General features: G+C 39.1%; 1 protein-coding gene across 1 annotated transcript in view; it reads left to right on the top strand.

Annotated features, from left to right (window-relative positions):
• The window catches only part of LOC109630952 (vitamin D3 receptor A), a 73,552-nt gene that overhangs the window by 28,193 nt on the left and 22,690 nt on the right, over nucleotides 1-22,669 (top strand). The window contains exons 3-4 of the mRNA XM_020089489.2: nucleotides 20,223-20,370; nucleotides 21,390-21,520. Of these exons, the coding sequence (XP_019945048.1) occupies nucleotides 20,225-20,370; nucleotides 21,390-21,520 (277 nt within the window). The 5' untranslated portion in view covers nucleotides 20,223-20,224. The remainder of the gene's footprint in view (nucleotides 1-20,222; nucleotides 20,371-21,389; nucleotides 21,521-22,669) is intronic.

Raw genomic sequence — 22,669 nt, 5'->3', positions numbered from 1 at the left:
CTTTGTAGGTATTATTAGAATATGTTTAGAAGTGACACTAATTCATCAGATAACATCAGGACAGTTCTTTGTTCTGCGAACATCTAGGACCATCAACCATCAGAAGTGGAATTAGCTGAAGTAAATGTTGTTACCTCCACCACACTCTAAAGTTATTTTATAAATATCAGTGTGCTGCCTACTTGTTCTTATAGTTCTTAGTAGATTCAAGAGTAATCCAGTCCATAAATCTGTTTCATTCAAGAAGAGACAATGTCAACTTTCTTATTGAGAGTGGTATAACAGAAACTTAGTGAATTAGCATCAAAACTATTGTCCATTTGTCTCTTTCTTATTATTGTTTAGTTTTTATTCATTCATAAAATATAGTGTAATACACGAGTCTTACTTTCATTTTTAAATCTAAAGGATTTTTTTTTATCATAGACTGCATTCATGGTCACTATGTCCTGACTGTTATAGAATTTTGAAACATCAAGTTTCTGTGTTCAGGCATGAACATCATATCACAGTTTCAGTATCCTTTTCCCCTGTTTTAAAAAAACAACTTATTTTACATCTTATCACCCACTCACTCTTATTTACCCACTGCTAGCTACCTACGCAGGCATGGCTTCATCCAAGTGACTTTGCATAATCACAATCAGTGGCTGCAACAAAAGTGTTCTTCAACAAAAAACTTCTTCAGCGATGAGAACACATGAGTTTGACTATTTTAAATAAAAAAAACTAAATGTATTAATCTAGTTGGGGTGTGATACAGGCTTATTTAAATCATCGGTATTCAGGCTCAGAGAAGCCAGTTTTCCATTCATACACTGCAAAACAAATAGCCACATGCCGCTGAAAAAGCAATACTAGTTCTGTCTAGCTTTCATTAACCCAATAAACACTTATGTCCTACATCCACATTCAATTGTTATCCACCATGGATCTATTGTCCATGTCCAACTTTCAGTTTCAAGCTTTATTTATGTCTTATACTCACTTAACTGTTTGTTTTATATTAACCTTCTTATACCATGTGATGTTGAAGGACATTATTTAGAGTTTTGAAACTTGATGTGTTATTTCGACAGACTAACTAACATTCATAAATCAGAGTTGAAAGTTTGAGTTCATTTTCTTTTAGCCCCAAATTCTCTGGAGCCTATTTGTAACAGGGACTCCTCACCTTCCATATGACATCATCGATGCCAGTAAAGAATCTAGTCTGTTTCTGCAGAAATTGTGTGGATTTTTAACACACCCTTTTATCTTGAAAAAGTCAGACCCTTCTCCTTCAGTAAGAGGCCCTTCTGCTTCACTGAGTGCCAGGCCCTTCTCCTTCAGAGCTCCTCTCCCTTTAACAGCTTGCCAAGCCACATCAGGGAATGTGAAAGAGTCTGTTCTCAAGCACAGACTGAAGATCCATCACTTCAGTTTATTATATCCCAACCCCTGCCCTGACCCTGAACCACGTCCGCTATGACAATCACCTGTTTTTTTATGTGGCGGTACTCTCACATCTAAGAGGTTTCAGTCTGTTCTTTGTTATTTATTTGTTTTTTCCTGTTGAAGTGAATGTTTGTTTAAGTTTGTGTAAAACTTCTGAGTGAGTGTGTGCTGGTGGTGGATGAGGAGGGGAGTGTTATTGATTTTTACCTGCATACTTGGCAGTCTACATAAGCTGGGAGGAGCCCCTTCACACAATACCACCGTGGAAGATAAAGTGGTCTAATGTTGCCATTGTTACTATTATTACCTGCTCGATAACAATGCTGGCAGCTATACAGAGGCCGTCAGTGAAGACATTTTTGGGGCATGCTAACATGCTCGCGTGTCTCTAGAGTGTGGTCTTAACATGTAGTGGTAAAAGAATACAGAGTTCTTGGCATTGAATGGGAGCATTAGGTCTGGTGTACACTAGAGGATTTTCCGCTCTCAACCAATTGTGAAAACGTGAGAGACCAAAGACATAATGACAGACTAAACCAATTTTAATATTATAATCGTCCGAATGTAAGAGCACACACTTGTCATATGTAGGAAAATGATGAATGTCAATGGTGATTCCAGAGTTGTTTGATCAAATGTGACTTCAGAAGAAAAACAAACATGGAGGAGGATTGACATCATCAACTTGTTTGTGTTCTGTTTTGCAGCGAAAAACAAAAATATAGGGGAAAAAAACTATGGATTATCTTCAAGTACGCAACATCTGGTTGGTGACGCTTCACGGTCGACTTGCTTTCATTGGCTATTGCGAGTTTATGCAAACTAAGTTCATTGTTAATATCAAAGATGTTTAATTTGATATCTCGGAGGCTCTGACACATCGGTAGCATTAGGATTATTTTGTAAAACCCTACACTTCAGGATTATTTGGGCAGATAATCTGCTCCGGCTAGCCTCAAATCGGGAACGCCCCCACGATAGTCGGAAGGGTTAAAATCGGCCTGTATCTTCTATGTACATCAGCCATTAGTGGTATAAATAGTTTTTAAAATAATTATAAATTATATGGTGTGTGGGTGTGTTTACACGTTTCTATCCATCTATTTTACCTCAATTCATCGCCCACCACCATTAACACATGGAAATAATACACAAAGGAATTCACCTATCTGTCTTCAGAGAGGATGAAGGGATCTAAGGACTCGAGTTGCATACCGGCCGGGCTTATCCTCTACTTTTGGCTCCTGTTGGTTCCTACACAAATGGTCTCCACACACACACACAGCACAGCAGACACAGCTTCAAGTTAGGAATAAACAGGGTTGGATTTCCCTCCAAAGTCCAAGTAAAAAACAGAAAGTGAAAGGATCCGTCTTGTAATTCCTAATACAAGATGTAGTCTAGCAGTGCACAATAGAAATGTCCTTGTTTTGATTCCAAGAGAAGTGTGAAGGTTTTTTTTTAGAAGGGTGACTGTTTCTATACAGTGGCTATTTAGTGGTCTTTAGCATTCAATTCAAACACATTTGTTAAAGTTTAACATCACATGCTTACCCTTTGTTTTGTGACCATATACCAACAAAAGTAAAGACTTTCCCTTCTTACTCAGTTTTACTTCAGGGCTAACTAGCCATTTTTGTTCTTAGGTGGAAATAATGTCTCTATTTGATGCAGATTTTAAGCCTTTGTCCTAGAGGAGCAACAAACTACAGCTTCAATTGTTTTAGAAATGCCACAGAAAGTACAGCTAATGGAACAATTTCCCAATACCATTTTGATATTAGTGAAAGGAAACTATTTTCGGATGAGTTTGGTTTGGATCCTAAAAAGATTTAGTGAATGAAAAGAGCTCCCTCAGTGTGTTGCCTGGCCACATTATGCACCTTACATTTCACTGAGCTAATATGTTAGTCTTGGACTGTTGCCTTCAGTTTTTTTTCACGTTGACATGCATGGAGGTTTTGGCGGAGAGAGCTGTACTCTTTCCCTTTTTCAACTTTGTTGGGGCTATAATGTTGCGAAATTACAAGGACTCAGTTTCATTAAATGCATTTAATTTTAAACAAAAATAAATGTAGCTAAATTTAATTAAAGGTGTGATAATGTCAAACAATGAGGATCATTTATATCAAGATTTGCGGTCTCAGAATTTCTTTGATAACTTCTTTAATTTACAATAACTTGCCTTGTAAAAACTCTACAATATGTAGTCTATTTTGTAGTCATGTCACATTTGACATTTCACAATAGCATACAATGATACAGAGAACGCACATTGATACATTAAACTGCTCAATAACTAAAATAATCAAATTTGACCAAACCAGAGTCAGTTGTGGTAGTCACTGAATTATTCAGTTCCTATGTTGTGGAATCTGTCGGTTGCTGTCAGAGGAACAATATGTACTATATATCAAAAGGTGTAGCTCTCTGCTATGTCGTCCTCCATACATGTATGCCCTCTTATTTTCAGTATGTTTTCATTTATAATGGCTTAGCTTGGTATGGACTTCCTAAGGCTATTTGAGGCTTAGGAAATTCCCGGTACCAGAGGTTCACCATCATACAGCATTCCAGTGTCATGTGGCTCGCATCATTAGTTCATAAGGCCAATTTCACTAACATAAGAGAGTCACCAGACCCGTCCCCCACACATATTATTGAGGTCATATGGCTTCAAAGAAGACTTCCAACTTGTCTCGTGTTGATTTCAGGTTATTGCTCAATATTCAACTGATCTTAGATTTTTAAAAATATACTCACACCAGTGATGATACATACCCTAAAGTTTCTCTAATCAATATGTTACATTAAGGTGCATCAACTGACTATGTAAGACCTGGCTTTTTAGGGACAATCCCACAATCTTGTGCACTTCCCTTCACTTCATCAGAGTATTTCAGTGTTTTTCAGCTTAATCTTTTTTGCACATCACTTTCAAAACTGGTGTCACTGTCTCATGATGCTGTAGATAGCAGTTTTCCTTAAAACACTGCTATGCTCTACCTACCAAGTGCCAAACAACAGGTTAAGTTAGATTTATATCTTGAAAAAATGCCATAGGTCAACAAAGACTAAACAAAATACACTTTGATTTGGATTAATAACATCAAATCAAAATTTAGTTTAATCTGTTTCTTTCTATTCTACGCACCTGTCTCATAAACTGCGTTTCTGTCTTCTACTTAATTACCATCTCAGTCTAAACTGGCCCCTCGTCCTGACTTGTAACAGGGATGTGATACTGCCAAGATGCAACATTGTTTAGCTTATTTCTCAGAGGTTCCTTTTGAGTTCAGGGAATCCTTCTTTGTTTTTGTTTTGCTTCTCTTCTTTCAACCCCCTATTTTTCTCTTTCTTAATACATCACTACCTCTTTTTTAAATCTTTTATTCTACATGCACTTTTTGTACCCCCCCTCCTTTTCCCCCCTTTCTTTCCCTTCCCTAAATTCTTTCTGCATGTTAGTCATGGCTTTTGCTGTATTTGTGGAGTTTGCCCTCGCCCCACTGACCCCAATTATCAGGTTAATCATTAACCTTCAGGTTTCACCTTGCTGGCCCTTTGCCCTAACCCTGTGTCATTACTGACATTTCTACAGGCTGTAATATGCAAGCTTCTTCTGCAGGAGAGGGGAAGAGGCATAAAGGGATGTACTTTGTGATGAAGTAGAGGGAGGTAACAATCAAGGTGCTAAGGAAGAGACTAGGAATGCGAGTGAGTATCATTGAATATCTGAATCATTGAAGCAGCTTCAGAGGTAAAACCGGAGGAAGGAGAAGCATGTAGAGGGATTCATGCCTCTGGAACAAGTGGAATCTTGTGTGTTGGTGAGTTGAATTTAAGCTGCAGTGTTTGGCTCCTGTGAGGAAATTAACAGTAGTGAAAGGTCTGTCGTAGCTGCCAGTGCTACTGGGTTGGATTAGACGTTATATTGTTTCATTTATATTAGATATAATTAGATTTTTATTTATTCCTGGCAAGTCTGTTTATTCCTCTGGGATTCAACTTAATCAGTGTCGGTGTTATCTTGCGTCATGACAGTGTTATAATTAATTGTTTGTTAATGTTAATTATATGCTACCACAATGTTTTCTTACTAGGATGTCATTAGAATTTTACCTGCAATATATACATATAGATAAAAGGCAAAATAAAGAGGCAATGATCTACAAATTGAATATATTTTCTGATTTTAGTATTGTTTTTTGAGTAATGTATGACTCATCACAGGATATGCCCAGAAATGTATTTTAGTCTAACAGGCATGGTCTGTTTTGCAATTAAATCAGCATGTATTTTGGAGAAACAAAAGAGGATTCACCAGAACTAACCCAGATGAAAACAAAGTAAATAGGGCTGGATTGAAACTATGTAACAAACCGAAAACATTTGTTTTTTTTACCTTGGACCTCCTGGATTTTGATTGCAGACAAGTAAAGCCCTCACAGATGAAAAGTTGCGATATTTTATAAATTTCCCATGGAGCACTGGTACATAGATTGACAGAACTGATGAAGAAAGCACCATAGACCTTTTACATAATGCTGTGTGCTTTAGAAAATCTGTAGTTTAGAATACATATTTAGAACAATATCATTGTATCTATGTTTGAGGAGCAAATATCCACTTACAACCATTAATATCTAGCTTTTGTCTTCAGTAGGAAAGCTTGCAAGCATTCACTCTTGCTCCAATGGAAACCTCACACCCAGATGGGTACCCTGGTTCTTGTCCCTTCCCTAGCACAATGCTATGACAAGTCTGTTTGTTACTTCTGCCATCTCAGTCACAAATTCCACCATCTTTCTCCAAGCATCGCTCAAACGTTGAAGAGGCTACATACATGCTGCTTTCCACTCTTTACTTACCCTGTTTGTAGAGTGTTTGTGACATAGAACATGACAGGACAAAAAAAAAAAAAAACACAAAGGAAAACTCTTCTGTTGGCTATGGTAAAGGGGTGGATCACTCTGGGTGGACAATATGACCCTAAAATTAATATCATTGGTCAGGTTCAGTCATGTTTGTTGGGCTATCTACTTAATTCTTTTCCACTGTGCATGTGTGTAATCAGTAAATGCAAGAAATAACCATTCATGTGAGAGACAGAGTTAGCTGCTGGTAAGATTTACTGTACTGCATCCTTCTCCAGTCATCATGTCAGCAGGGCCTCTGCAGAGCTGGTGGGTAGGGGACTGACCTTCCCCCAAATCATTATTGGTTTGGACTTTGTCACTGTCTGCTCTGTCTGCCAACTGAGCTGCAGTAACACTACATGTGAAAGGGGAAAATAAGCTGCTTAACATTGTGCCATGTTTTGCGGCGTGTGTGCAGTGTTTCATTATGTTGCATAATGTTTGATGTTTTTATCAGATCCTGATCTAATGCTAATATGCAGCGTATTCTCTGCAGCTCAGCATGTTTTGCTCACAGATCATAGAAAACAAGCTTTTCTGTTTTCCTCATTTAATTGTCATTTAATGTAATTAGAGTAAGAGAGTTGTAGTTACAGCAATATTGGTTGTCCCTGCTGGAAATATGGATCCAGCTGCTTTTGCCAAGTGCGCACACATGGACAAACTGTACTAACAGTTTAATGGGATGCATGCTTAGACTGCTTCTCTTACCTGAATTAGTCAGCTACGTCTTTTGCCCGTTATTTGCATGAAAGTTTGCTTATGCTCTATTTTAAGTGATGTTTCTCAGTGGAATTAGTGGATTGCATATGACAACGTCATATTTGATTTTTTTGATATGTTGCATGTAATTTTCCAGACACTTTTATTCACCAGTGTAGACATAGACACACACAAATGTTACATTCAATTCCCACTGCTTGTGCATTGCTCACTATCACCAGATCACAGTTAACGTCATCAAAGATCTGGTCTGAATTACGGCCTGTGCTTGTTTGTTATCTGTTTAACTTGGACCACCTTTGAGAGAAGGCAGAGGCAAATTCAAAATCAGGCGCCCATTGATTCTATTGTCAGACCACAACATAGAAACAGTGGTGTAATACAGGTCATCAGGGAGTAAAACGAATTACTAAATTTAAAAAAACATTATGTCTGGGTTGGTATTAGATATCCAGTTCCACTCCAGCACTGGACAATGGCTCTTTGTGTGGTTTATAAGATAAAATCTGTGAACATCTCGAATATTAGCTTCGAGAATGAAATGCACACAGTATGACACAACAGTTATACAAAATAAAAAAACTGTATTTAAATCCACCTACAATTACAGGAAGTCGCATATTTTACACTGAAGGTCACCCAGATAAACATTAAATCAACCATTAGAAGTATGGGTGTCAGTCAGGGCACTTTGACAAAACGTGTCAGATCTGAATGAATGAAGCCTTGGTAGAGAACAGGAGGCAGCTGAAAACAATCAGACCTCGGCTATAAACAGATACAAAATTTGCAGAATTTAATATATTGTCATTCATGTCATTAATAGTCTTTTAAATAATGTGACAGTCACATGCTTTGCAACAATGGTGAAATTGCTCTTTTAAGCCCCACAGTATTAAAAAAAGCACAATTTTAAAGCTTAATATTTTAATTGATCTTTGGATTCCTGCCTCACATCATTGTCAGGGCTGTTTGTGTGAAGCTCACATGCACACGTTGTGGCTGCAGGATTTCTCCATTGGCACTGCATGACATGATGTACAGTCAATCAGCTGGTGTCCCCTTGCCCTTATTTACATACTGTAGGTCGGTAATTGATAAGAACGTATTGATCACCCATAAATGAGCTTCAGCTCCTCTGTGCATGATTATAGCGGGAGAGGTTTGTCTCTCTGTCTCTTCAGTTAAAGCACAATCCTTGTCAAGGATATAGATTTTTTGGGGGAAATTCATCATTAAGCATAATTAAAAGTGCATTGATGATGAGGTACAAATAAATTGTAATAAAGAGTTAGTGTTGTAAGCTAAGTCATAATGTGTACACCACACATTTGTCTTTTAACACTGGAAAATAACAAAACGAGATACTCTTATAAGATAAAGTACTCTCTGCCAGAAATATACTGTCTGTTTATACTGTGTATACCTTGCACTTAGTACATTACCGCCTCTGTTCTCACAAAGCAATCACAATTAAGCTGCCAGGAACAGGGCAGATCATATGACACCCTCCGGCCCCAGTTCACATCCATCACACAGGAGTGTAAACTGTGAGGACGTTTTCCTGATTTCAAAACCTATAAGTTGTGGGCAAAACTTGACATTTTGCCCCAAGTTTGGCACTAGAAGAAACGCTTGTCTGGTGAGCGATGGAAAGAATTTACCTTTTTTTTCCTTCATCCTCACGTGCTTTCGTCTTTTCTTTTCTAATACCTGTATTCCTTCATTACATTTCTTCACTAGCCTTGTTCGCTCTCTCTTACTCCTTTCCTTTTCTCCATTACCCCTGCAGCCCCTCTTTCTCTCCCTCTCTTTCCCTCTCCCCTTTCAGTCCCCCAGTTCCCGCCGTAATTTTTTTTCATTACTTCATTCCTTTCTTTACAAGCTCCTCTCTGTCTCCCCCTCTCTCCCTCTCGCTCCTCCCTCTCCGTCTCCTTGTCAGTCTGCCAACAGACCGACGGCCTGTACGTTTTCATCCTCTGCCTAGAAAACAAGGTCTAAAGTTCAAAGCTGCTGTTGCGGATCGGCGGCAGGAGAGGGAACTCGGGAGGAGGCCAGGCCAGGGTCAGAACACATTTGAATATTGTCTCCCATGTTTTTCGATTTAAGTCCATTTAATCATTTGTAATTAGATGAATAAAACAGGAATTCATTTCTCATAAATTCACGGGTTTCATGACAGAAGAGATTAAAATTACATGTGGAATTTTAATCTAGTAAGTGTGGAAATTCACCACAAACGGCCTGTAGAGACCATCGTAGGACGCTGAGGATTAGGGGCCAGGTATATTGCCAGACAGTGTGTTGGTCCAATCCTAAAATAACTCTGAAGGCTGATAATGAAGAACTTTGTTCCTCAACAAAGTGGGGACTTGTCAACTTGCAGAGTAGCTTTCAATCCAAACACAATACTCATCTTTGTGCAGTCACATTTGACGAATTATTATATAGTATTATGATCATTTTTGAAAGTTTTATTTGATTGTGTCACTGTTTTAATTCTGTTAGTTCTTCTAACTGTGTGTGCGCGTGCACGTGTGTGTGTGTGTGTGTGTGTGTGTGGTATAAATTCTCTTCAGATGATGAATGAAGGAAATATATTTTGACAGTTGTCACTTAAACGTTACCACGTCCTGCTAGTGCTTACCTACCACAGGTCTTGTGTGTGATTGAATGTCATTAACCTCTTATTCATTTGCACAGCTGACTTGTTCCAAGCTGTTCCCATGTTATAATCTGCGTGTGTTTGTTTGAGACAAAGGGGAGCGTGTGCGTGTGTGTGTGTGTGAGTGTGTGTGCACTAGGCTACTCACTTATATTTATCGCAGCTGAGCTTCCTTCAGCCCCTTGTTATTACAGTGTCTGTAATAAACCCCCTCCCTCTAACTTGCACACCCACATCATCCAAGCAATTAGCAGCATCTTCAGCTCTTTTCCTCCTGGTGAGTGGGCATGTATGAAGGAGATAAAACAATTTTCTGGTTTTGCTGTGAACAGTGCATGTGGTTATATGATGTGGGGGAAAATGGAAGCTCAGCATCTTACAGTAGAGCCTGTATTTATAGTTTATGAACATGAGGGCATTGTATAACATGCAAGTGCTTTGGGGAAGTTATTTTTTTACTCCTTGATTAAGATCGTTGCATTTTCAACCACATTTGTAAAATGTGATTCAAAACTGTGTGCTAGTCTGGCAATGGTGCTGCAGTGGTCATCATTATTGGAGCATTTGTAACGTAATATGTTTACAACCATGCTTTTTAGTGGTTTGATATGACAACAGAAGCTTGATCTGCTAAGGTGTGAGACCTTGTTGCTAAGTTTCTACAACCCAACGGACAAGTTAAATAGTTTAAAAGTTGCATTTGCAGCGTGGAATTCAGAACAGGCTGAATCTGAAAGCTGTAATCAAACATGTATTTTCAAGTCAGTGCATGCCTTTCAATGACAACTGATAATGAGATCATTTTCAGTTTTTTTAGTAGAAAAAAGTATTTCTTTGGTTTGAAATATTTTGTATACACTGAAGTCTGATTTCATTTTGATTACTACGATTTTTAGCGTATTTGTTTCACATGATGCACGATTGTCTGAATTTATCCAAACTAGTCGAAGCAATGGCGTGTTCACTGTATTTGGGCATGAATGGAGGGGTGCGCCACATACCAGCCAATCGCTCCAGTCCCTCTGTGTAGCTTACTTCTGCAGCCAATTGGGACAGTATCTTTCAAATAGACCTGGTACACACACACACACTCATACACACACACACACACACACACACACACACACACAAATGCACATGCATGCTCAAAGCTCCCCCTCCTTCCTTTTAATGGCCTCAGGCTCATTTGTTCTTTGTGCAGGCATCTGGTTGGATAACATTGAGCACTTTCTTCTGTCTCCATGCTTGATGTTTTTTTTGATCCTACTGTATTGTGTGTTACTGTACTGGGGTCCAGTTCGACTAATGCATACTGACATTCCTGTCCTGTTACGAGGTCTCCTGGATAACATAAAGGAGTTTGTATTATGCATTAAGTATCTGTTTGCTTATTTCACATTTTCAGTCCTTGTTTTTTGCCTTATGACACAATCTACAATCTATATCTACAGTAAATTGTTTTCCCTATATGGTTTACAGGGACTTTTTTGCTGCAAAACACTCCACCTTTAGTACACACATTATTACACTAATTTAAAAACCTGTGATTAAAGGGACGTGGGAAAGTTGGGGGGCATACCCGGAAACCATAACCCTCCACTGTACACCAAATCATGATTCATTTGCGCATAAACTTGCTTTGATCATTGTGTCCCTCATTGAGGCTTGGAGCCAGAGCAGGGTTTTTGGGGTTCATGTGCTGCCTCTCCTCTTAACTTACCTTTTGATGTAGAGGATTTATGGAGCCAAATAGGAATCAGATACCTGGGGCTCACCCTCTTAAAGAGAAAGCTCACCCTATTCAGACTGAATTTCACCTGTGACTTCTGTCGTCCAGCTCGGCAAACAAATGTAGTCAAATCTAAAGACGACAGAGGCATAAGTCTCTGTGTGTCATCGCGTCAAGAAACATGAGGAGCGGACGTTTTTGAGAGGTGGGATTTCGAGTGTGTGAATGTGCTTGAGAAGCTCTGGCTCGGCTCCCGCTTTACTGTATTGTACTGGACTGGAGTTTATGGCAGTTAGCTGTGAGTGAGGCCCACTGTGAGGCAGCTGGTGGTAAAAGTAGGCCATGTTCCCTGTTGTGCCTCCTATAGAGTGAACCCCATAGTGCAAGAGATTCCATTTCCTATAGACTTGTCCTATACGAAGCCTTATACAGGACCGGCCAGTACTGGATTACTGCTGAGCTTTGAAGAGAAACTACATGAAAGGAGAGAGTGAGGCCCCTTTTCAAGTCTCTCAAGTTTTTTTTTTCCCGGAAGGAATTATTGGTGGAAAATATTTAATTCAGCTCTTCAGCCTGACATTCGTGTTATGAACAGAGACAGAACATACTGAACATACTGCAAATTTAACTACAGATCAAAAACTGTTAAATAGAATTGATAGCACATTTCAGTTGTCAAGACTAAATTGTCTTATAATATTAATGTATCTGTATTATTACAGTGTGCAGCTGTATTATGTCTGAAGCTATGAATGAATAAACAGATGTTGAGTAAGACTATTATTACTAGTTTGAAACTCACATCAGGACTATCCGTCCTGAATAGATGTAGGTGGTGATTTATCAGCATGACGATCATGCTGATTTATACTGCATCTACGTTGGTTGCAATTGCACCATAACTTCAACAGAAGTATAGTTGCTTCTGACATATATTCACAGCTTTTTATGTGTTATGCATCAGCAAAACTTCCAAACTCAGAATTTCCATTGACAGTGTGGGTCTGACTAAAGTCAACAACTTCAGTTCTGTTCACCAATTGACCCAAGATGCCCCTCTTTCAAACAATTGTAGTGATCCTCTATCGATCCCTGAGGGGAATTTGTCTCTGCTCTTGCCACCTCAGCTTGGAGGTCAGAGGTTGGGGTCAGCTGCAGAGCAGCAGCCTCGTGGCTGGGAGGGGTTCAGGTGCATTAGTTCAGGGACACTTGGGTCCTTGGTTTAGGGACAATCACTTTAACCTTTATGCTTCCTTGTTGCCAAGTTCAAACCACTTAAGTAGCATGTGGCCATTCTGTAAACACCAGTAAAACAAGGCTGCCAAGCCTTCCTTTTACTGCTAGGATAAACAATTTTCACGAAATCTCCAGCATGGTAACTCGGTATACACTTCGCTATGCATTAGGGTTTTCACAATTCTTCAAGTCCATGATTTGATTACATTTTCTATTTAAGCAACTTTTTCAGCACTGCTGTGCAGCCGTCAAATATTGATATGCTAAAATCAACAGATTATTAATCATATTCCCTTAACTGTCATTCACAGTCTTACAAGATTACACAACCATTTTTGTTTGGAATGTACCACACTAAGGCCATATATGTGAAATTTAATTTATTCAAGATGCACCAGTAACTTGTATCACACAAAAACAAGTCCCAGAGTGCGCCCATTTGCAGTGTAGTGACTTTAACTGCAGTGTACGCTGCTCACATCAAACAACAGCAAGTGCCATTCAAATTGCTGTCATAGTTGACATACCTTATAGGGACCACAAAATATTTCCACATCTGTGACTTCAGGTTAGCAGGAGGATTTTCCTGTTTGGTTGTTGGATCTGAGTTATCTCTGCCTCTGCCAGTAACCATTATGTCTCAGATGTTCAGTAACAGGTACCTGGTAACTTTTGCCCCTTGGCCATGTCTGGCAAACATGACCAAACAACGTGTGGAAGGAAAATAATACTCTGAGAATCAATGACCCTACTTTTGGTCACTTTGATCGATTTTAAATTCAAAAAGGAAACTGTGACACCTAACCTAACCAAGCATATTTTTTAGTTAAATGTCATATTTGAGTGCTTGAAGACTACACCAGCCACAATTGACTAAAATAACTTCCCTTTGGATTGTAAATGATATTTGCAGTTCAATTTCCCTACACTGGAATATATATCACACTAAATCAACAGTAGAATCTCTTTAAGGGCACACAGGGTATAATGTTTCTGGGCCCAAACCTCCCTCTACATTATGGCCAAGTTTTGAGAGATGTCTCGATTGGAGCCTTTATTGAAACAAAGGAGAAATAGTCAAAAGGTCTTCATACACTGCAGTGAGGCCCACACCCTGCTGATCTGATCCAATTTGTTATCCAGCGACTTCCAACACTTTTCTCCTCAACAAAATGGATGATGATCAGCTGTGTCGGGCTGCAGTTTCAAGATGCTGAAAACAGGCAAGCGCCACCAGATCGTCATCAATCACCAGCCTTGGTCTCAGTGTAGTAGTGACAAAATGTTCAATCACGGTAATGATATTTGATGGCACTGGCACAGATTAATCAATACATTGACAAACCCACCTCATGCTCCATTTGATGGAAAGCCTCACACACACTGACAGTACATACTCATCGTCATTAATGAGCATGTGACACATTGCTCTCACGGCTGGAGGTCTTATTGTTTTAGCAGCTCAAGGCTGTGCAGGTTTTGCACACTGGAACATCAGATTTATGATGGGAAGCATGAAGACAAACACAGCACAGCACTTTGACTGGCCTCCAAGGGCCACAGAGGGGGCTGTAGTAAAAGAGTGAAGAGAAGCAGACAGAAAGTCACAAGATGACTAAATGCAGTGTTTGAAGGAGGTACAGCAATTTCCACAATGTTGGATAGGGGCCTGGGTGGGCTGTGTTTATGTTGTGTGAGAACTTTCCAACGCAGTAGGGAGTGTTTATTGGTCATCAATATGGCAGTTATTGGTAATAATATTGATGGATAACTATGCATTTTTGCAGTTTTAAAGAGCATCTGTCGGCACTAATGTGGGACTTGTTTTCTCTCTTTAGTTGCATCTGTGGAAAAGCCACAGAAAGAGACCACACTGGTCAAAGCCTGGTCCTGAAATATCTGTCATTATGTTTGAGAGCTTGAGTGGGTTTGCTGCTTCAAAACAGGCATGGCAATATTTTGATGCATGAATTAAGTGCGTGCATTTCTGAATTAAATTTCTGTGGAAATAAAAAAAAAAACTGTGCTCTGTTGTGATTCAGTAAAAAATGTCAGATTTCCTTAAATGAATGTTTCTCGCACACACTGCATGGTGATGGGGTCTTAATGGCCAGCCTCATGGGACCATGCTATGGTAGGGGGGTTATGAATTTTAACACAAATAGATGGCCACTCGGTTGCAACTCTCAGCATCAGTAAAATCAGACAGAGCTGTAATTCGACCTGTTTATCCCTCTCACTAAATGTTTCATCTGTTGACATTAGATGTCACTCTGCATAGCTCTCCAAAGCAACATGGACAAATGTGTTTACAGCTTAGGATGGAGAGTGACATTAGGGAAAAAGGAGGTAGAGATGAATAGGAATGCAAAGCCCAAATGGAGGAGAGAGAATAGAGGGATAATAAAAAGTGGGATGTGGGGTGGGAAGAAAGGCAAACATGCAACAACAAAGTGTTTTTTGTGTATGTATATTTGCGGCAGTCGGCAAATGTCTACCTCTAGTGTTTGACTTCAACGTAATAACTTATATAGTGGATTGCTTGCAGAACTGAAGGTTTTGTTATTTTGCAATACTATTGACGTAGCATTGAATCTTATTATTGTGTCAACAAGAGCAAGGGCTATAGACACAGTGAGTGAAAGGTGTCACAGGGATAACAGGGGAGACGAGGTGAACAGGGGTGGACTTTGTAAACAGGCCGTCTTGGGACAGTCGGCTCGGTAATGACCCCAGTGACTTATGTAGCTTTCAGACATGCACTGCTCTGCAGTTTCTATTCCTCCTAGTGTAAAGTCTGTATGAAAACACAATATCTCCTGGTAAAAAAGCAGTGACATACCAGTAGAAGACACAGACAAAGATGTCTAGAGAGTTTATGGTGATAAGAGCGGATGACGGTGTCGGGGTACTGTAAACAAAATCACGTGATCTACGCAGCAGAGTTAATATTTCACTTCCTGCCTCTGCCTGCCTGTACCCAGCTGCTCCACCTCTCGCCTGAATAATGCTGAGGATATGTTGCTGTTGTCAACGCGTCTGTGGCAGACTCTGGGTAAACTCACTAGCCAATTCTCCTGATTTTACCCAGAGGTCATGTCTGAAAATGGCTTTAGTAAGATACTGTATAACAATGCTTCTGTTTTATGCAGAGTCTAAGACTGCAGCTAATTATTATTTCCATTGTCACTGATAGTTTTCTTGATTATTTGGCCTTTTCAACGTCATAAACTGGTTAAAAATACACATCAAAACATCCTAGATCTGAGGATGGTATAATCAAACGGCACATTTTCACATTTGAGAAGCAGAACCCAACACTGTCCTTAAGGCACAAGCCCAAAAATAATGTATGCAAAATCAAAAGTACTGCTTATCAATCCTTGTGTTTACTGTCCTAACTCTTCACATTTCACAACTAAAGAGTCAGAAGGACTAGGAGACTTAGAGAATCAAAGTCATGGTAGGATATTTTTTCTTTTACTTCTTCCCATTTTCTTTTTAAGCATTTAAAGATGGGCCTGCATTAGGACCTTTAGTGAGTGGTTAACACTGTGGAGCCTTTCGCCACAAATCTGAACCTATTCTGTGTCAACAGCCTTTAAAGTGATATCAACAATATAACTAAGAAGCCAACAACTATCAAACTACTCAATAACGTTTCTCAAGTTTGAGTGAGGACTGAATCTGGTACAGTCCTAAACTCACCTATAGTGCTACCAAGGCCAAAGCATCTGACAGGTGGGACAGTGTATTTTCAATGTGAGTGCTGGGATTTTAGTTTTACTCAAATAATATTAGAATTATTCAAAATCAAGCTAGAGCCTATTCTAGATGACATCTTCATTTTTCACTTTTGTTGAATAAAAAGTTGGCTGAGATGTTAAAGAGCATGCATGATTACATTACCATAAATAATAGATTGTCAATAGTTTTGCAGAGTTTTTTTTATGTCATACATTATTTATATATTAGTCACTTTTTTACAAAATGTGGTTTTATTTTTGCCACGTGAAACAAGCTATATGAGCTCTGTAAACCTGTGTATGTGTTTACACTATATTATGTCCTCCTCCTCATGCACAGAGTAAATGTGACCTCAGCTGTGTGATGCTGAATAAACCAGTTCACCAGTGTTGTTACATACTTTATTTCATGAAAATGGATCCATGAAAAATCCATGGTCCACAGCTGAGGCCTGTTGTGTCTAATGACACTGTTTCTCTCGCTCTCGTTATTTTGTTGTGTCGGCACGAACGCACACAGATGGATATGAACATTTAATGAACACTTACATACTTTTACAGTTCATGCAAACAAACAACACTGGTTTAGTGAGTTGGAATTAGTTTAAAACTAGGATGAACTAATCTATTTATCTTTCACAGCTTATTGTGTTACTAACCTGACTGTTGACTATTGAAGAAGTAAAAGAATGACAGAAGATCATGAATAAAGTCGATGATAAAATACATGGTAAAACTAATTGCATGGGGAATAAATGGAGCCGAAAGAGAAAGTTGGAACTACCTGTCAGTGTACCTCTTGTTTCCCAATTAATCATATTGACCATGAATAAGTAACAATGCTATTTATTAAGCAGATTAACAAATGAGAAACAAGTAAGAAAGGAGGAGGAAACAGTAACAGAAGTGATTAAAAGGGAAATATCAGCAGAGTTGTTAAGTACAGACATGGAGCCCACTGGCAGTGTTGTTAATCAGCACCGCTAATGAAACTGCAGGTTGTTATGTTGTTTTTGTAAATGTGCTGAGATGTTTGACACGCTCAAGTTTGACCTCACAAACTATTTCATTATTCAGTGGCTGCTGCATCATGGAAAAAAGCTGTTTATGTGACATGATGACTAATAGTGTGTCTTGTTTTTCGTGCACATCTGTCCTTTCAACGTTCCCTCGCCCACCTGAAATTACCAATACTAGTAGAGTGCCCGTTCTAAACTTGCCTGTTCGCTTGACCTGTGTTAATGCTGCAGAGCTACATCAGAATTATTCCTCATCATTAGCTCCTCCAACAGTTCTACAATATGCTTTCACTTTGTATTGTTTGTGTGCTGGACATTGTGGGCAGAGAACTAAAGTCTGTGGTGGAGAGTGAAGTTAGAAAACTATGTGTTTATCCTACATGGTGTATCTGCAATGTATATTTTATACTCAATGTTTTTCATGAAATCAAATTCTTTATCGCTGTTCATCAGTGACACAATCTTCAGAATAAAAAAAATATATATAAAAGCTCTGTAATTCAGCTCGATATAGAGAATTTAAGTGACAAAATGAACTTGATTTAATGAATGCTATTGCTGTGATGTAGAAGAAGACATCTACCCAGTCCAGACTGTTACCATGTTGTCCCACCCCCAATAACTGTTACAGAGCGCTGGTCTCCTGTGTGTCCAAATCACACCACATTTGACACTGTACTTCCCTGGACCTTTAAGAATACATATGCCAAGTGTGAAGACGTTAAGATAAACGGTTCGCGAGATATGCGTTCCACTTACAGAAAGACAGACATTTGTGCAATTAGTAAGCAGATGTTTGTTAATGAGAAAACCTGTGTGTACATGTGAATCACACACAAACATCCACACAAACTAACTAATACTCCACCAGCATTGTGTATGTTTGCGCTTGTCCTGCTTGCCTGGTGCGGTGTGTTCTGAGTAATGATGCTTCACAGCCAGAAGCTCCTGGCTGCGTGCAGATACCTGTTTATATTTTCCTGGGAACTGATGCTGAATCTTCCATGAGATGTAATGAGAGCTAATGGAGTCTGTCTGACTATGTTTGTCTCTGTCTTTCACTTATGCTCTCACCTGCCTGTCCACACACACTCTTCCCTCTTTCATTATTTCTGTCTCGCCATCCATCGCTCCACTGCACCAATTACTCGTATCTCTTTGTCCTCGTTTGACGTTATCCGAGTCCTGCTTCTGTGCACGTCAGCTCCCCACAGGCTATATTCTGCAGCCATGTGACTGTTTTCCCTGCTGTGCCTAAGTTCAGGCACCCCCCCCTTACTGTCCTCATTTGGTCATCTTCCCCTCACCTGACCCACCCCCCCACACATCTGCTGGTCCTTTTCAAGGTGACAATACTGAAAACATATTTTTTGAACTGTAAAATATTTTTACATATATTTCCAACTATATTTTCTCTCTGGACTTTTTTCTTTCACCCATGGTAATTTTTCATTGTCATAAATACATTTCTATTTATTAGTGTGATATGAAAGAAGGGCTGCATGAAATGGCTAAAAATAATATCTAGATATGTTTTTTCATATCTATTTTAATAAATGTCCCTCACAATATTATTTATTTTATTTTGTACATTCTAATAATTCGTTCTTCAGATTTTGCTCCTGAGTGAATTTTTTTTAACTTGCCTTTATGATGAGGAAGAGTGAAATCTGAAATCTCTACATATATTGCATCTTTTTACAGTGCTAACAAAATACATGGGCATTATATTGATGTAGTTTTAATTTCCAGCCCTATATGAAAACCAATGCAGGAGAATAAACTGTTGTATTATCACATGGCGTTTGCTGCTCATTGGTTTGAGTCAGACAAAATTCAGGTTTTAAAACGGAGTGAAATCTGAATATTGGTCCTAAATAAAATGGAGACAGTGAAATGAACAGTTTCACTCGAGGGAAATAATGAGGCATACTAAATTAATATCAAATCTAATGTACACTATTTTTCTTCTTCCTGAGTTTACATTTCATTGCTTCCATTAGACTTTGACTGAGGTGCCTTCAGGGAAAGATTGAAATGTATTAGTTTGCAGCCCTGTCGGTGTTTGTTACTTGACTGCTGATTATTTCATAGGGGATGGCCAGATGGTGTGTGTGTGTGTGTGTGTGTGTGTGTGTGTGTGTGTGTGTGTGTGTGTGTGTGTGTGTGTGTGTGTGTGTGTGTGTGTGTGTGTGTGTGTGTGTGTGTGTGTGTGTGTGTGTGTGTGTGTGTGTGTGTGTGTGTTAAAATCAAGACAATATTTCAGCTTTGCAGTATAATATATATCTGTCATTTCTTAGCCTTTGGTGAATGGCCATCTTTCTGTCATTAATTTTCTTTCCCATTAACGTTGTAATTTCATGATTCCTCTGTTTTTCCTTGTTTCTCTATGTGTGTGTGTGTGTGTGTGTTTGTGTGTTTGTACCTGTCTCTGCTGAGTCATTTAGCCAATGGCTGCGAGTTGCAGAGTGTGGCTGTCAATGGTTTATACTAAATATGCTAATAGCCCGACACCTGTTTGTATAAGAAGAGGGAAACACACACACCTCCCCATCATGCACACACACACTCAAACACTCCCACACAACATTAGAGCAGGGGGAACAGAATTTTCTGTTTTGCTTTTGAGGGTGATTGAAAACACATTTCTGTCTCTGCTATCGTTTTGTGTTCATGAGTCTCACTCCAACAAGGAGCTAGGTTTGCAGTGTTATACAAGCTCTAACTTCATCTCTCCTGTCTCTTCAGTGATGGAGCCCATGACGGTGACAACGTCCATGGTCGGGCCGGACGAGTTCGACCGCAACGCCCCGCGGATCTGTGGCGTGTGCGGCGACAAGGCCACCGGCTTCCACTTCAATGCCATGACCTGCGAGGGCTGCAAGGGGTTCTTCAGGTGGGTGTCACCCCTTAATGTAAACACAATGTCTGTTTGAGTCTTTAGGTTGGGGGATGATGGCATGAAAGGACATGTATGTGTGTGTGCGCATCTAATGTATTATGAGTGATTTATCTGTGTGCCTGAAACTGAAGCATTGCATCTCTAATTTTCTTACTGTTGTTAGTTGCATTCAGTGAAAAATCTGACCTTTATGTGGTTTTCTTTATAAAAACTTTTAATTTTCAGAGAAGTTGAATATCTGCCCTATTAATATACAGCTCTGGAAAAAATAAAGGGACCACTGCAATATATATATATACTGACAACATATATCCCAAATTCTAAATTTATCAGACATTTATCATGAATGAAATGTCTGTCATACATGTACAGATTGTCTTGTCTCTTTTTACATACACATTTAAAGAGGGTTTGTGCATGTGATTGTCTTGATGATTTTTCTGTCTGGCTTAATCCTTTCACCACCACCACCCATCCCCCCTCTTTATCACTCGCTCTCCACATTCACTCACGGACAAAGATACTGTAGATACACAACACAGATATACTTCCACCTCCATTAGGATGACAGATAGGATTCAGTGATGAAGCAAAGTAATACATTTTAGTCCCGGCAACCAAAGGAAAAAGGAAAAGACATCATCCCTTCAAATGGGAATTTAAATCATGAGTGGAAGAAGCTGGTTCAGGTAGTTTAAATAGGAATTGCTACAAACTGTTGATATAAAATTAATGTCAAATGTGTGTAATGTTAAGTCCAGTGCAACTTATTTGCTTGTAGGGTTGCAACCCAATTGCTTAATTATTTTCAGTAAGTTACATATTATATGGGTGAAATATATGCACTGCATAAAATTAAACTTTCATGAATCACCAATGACATTATTTTCCATTTCTTCTCATGTTTTTATGCTGCATGAAACCATGAATCCATCTATTACTCAATACATTTGAGTCACCACAGGAAATAAATGCGTCGAAATGAACTAATGATTCATTTTGAACTCTTGTAGGCGCAGCATGAAGCGCAAGGCCTCCTTCACTTGTCCATTCAACGGAAGCTGCACCATCACCAAGGACAACCGGCGCCACTGCCAGGCCTGTCGACTCAAACGCTGCATCGACATCGGCATGATGAAAGAGTGTGAGTTAACCTTTTTTGCGATGGCTGACATCTGAGCAGTTCTGCTAATATGATGGAGTCAGATATTGAGATGGAAATACAACTTGAGCTGGAAGTATTTCACTTTCAACAGAAGCAGAGCTTGATGTTATGCTGTAATGTGCTGTTAGCCATTTGTGCTTGTAAATACAAAGCTAAAACACTGACTGATGATTAGATAATTTGGAGTTTTTTCAGCACTTGAGGTGGATCCATTGCTGTTCATGCCATGTCACATGATTAACCCATGGGGACCTAAGGGGACAGAATAAAACGCACTCTTAAATCACTGCATTGTTTGAAAACAACCACCTAAAACCAGGGCTTTCTGACGAGCTGACAGAATTGCACATATACAAAAAATTTAATTTCCCAGCCTCTGAAGCAGATTAAATAAAACCATTTTTTTTAACATTTGGCTTTCATTGTAAATCAAGTCTAGTATTGAGTAATCGCCCTCCTTTTGCTTTTTGAAGTGTAACTTCACCCCTAAATTGAGCTGAAGTGAAGTGTATCACAGAAAATTCAAAAAATGCCTTGAGAACACATTGCAGAGAGGCGGGTCCAAGATGGTTTGAAATACTGGGTGCGTTCAACCCACAAGTTTAGATTTTTAAAAATAGATTTGGTGATCATTGTGGTATTAACACCAGCATTAATGTGCTTCATTAATGTCATATAATTCAGATTACAGCTCAAATTACAAACAAGTGTGAATTATCTATTTAATATGCTATCATCATCATTATTAGAGTTGAACCTAATAGTGTTTTGATTTCTGATGCTGTCTGTGTACGGAACAGTCAAGTAAATGCTCTGGAAAATTTTAGCTGCCCTGGCTTCCTGGAGAGATAAACATAAGGTTTGCTGATGCTCACAGTAAACTGGCTTCCCGCTTGCACCGTTTATAAATTGATATCTACAAACATTCAGGAGGAAGAGCAACCAATTGAATCTACGGTCAGTGTAAACTGATCTGATTTGCTACAAGATGTTCTGGCTATGCATGAGGCTGTGCTGTGCCATATGGTAAATTCTGGCTTGGGTCAGATAATAGCTGCAAACAATAATAATAATAACAATAGAAATACATTAAATCCTGCTTTTTTCCTTCCAGATGGACTGTGTATC

Source organism: Paralichthys olivaceus, chromosome 6, assembly GCF_024713975.1.
Source record: "Paralichthys olivaceus isolate ysfri-2021 chromosome 6, ASM2471397v2, whole genome shotgun sequence".
NCBI classification, from domain to species: Eukaryota; Metazoa; Chordata; class Actinopteri; order Pleuronectiformes; family Paralichthyidae; genus Paralichthys; species Paralichthys olivaceus.
This window is presented reverse-complemented; position numbering and strand designations above follow the sequence as displayed.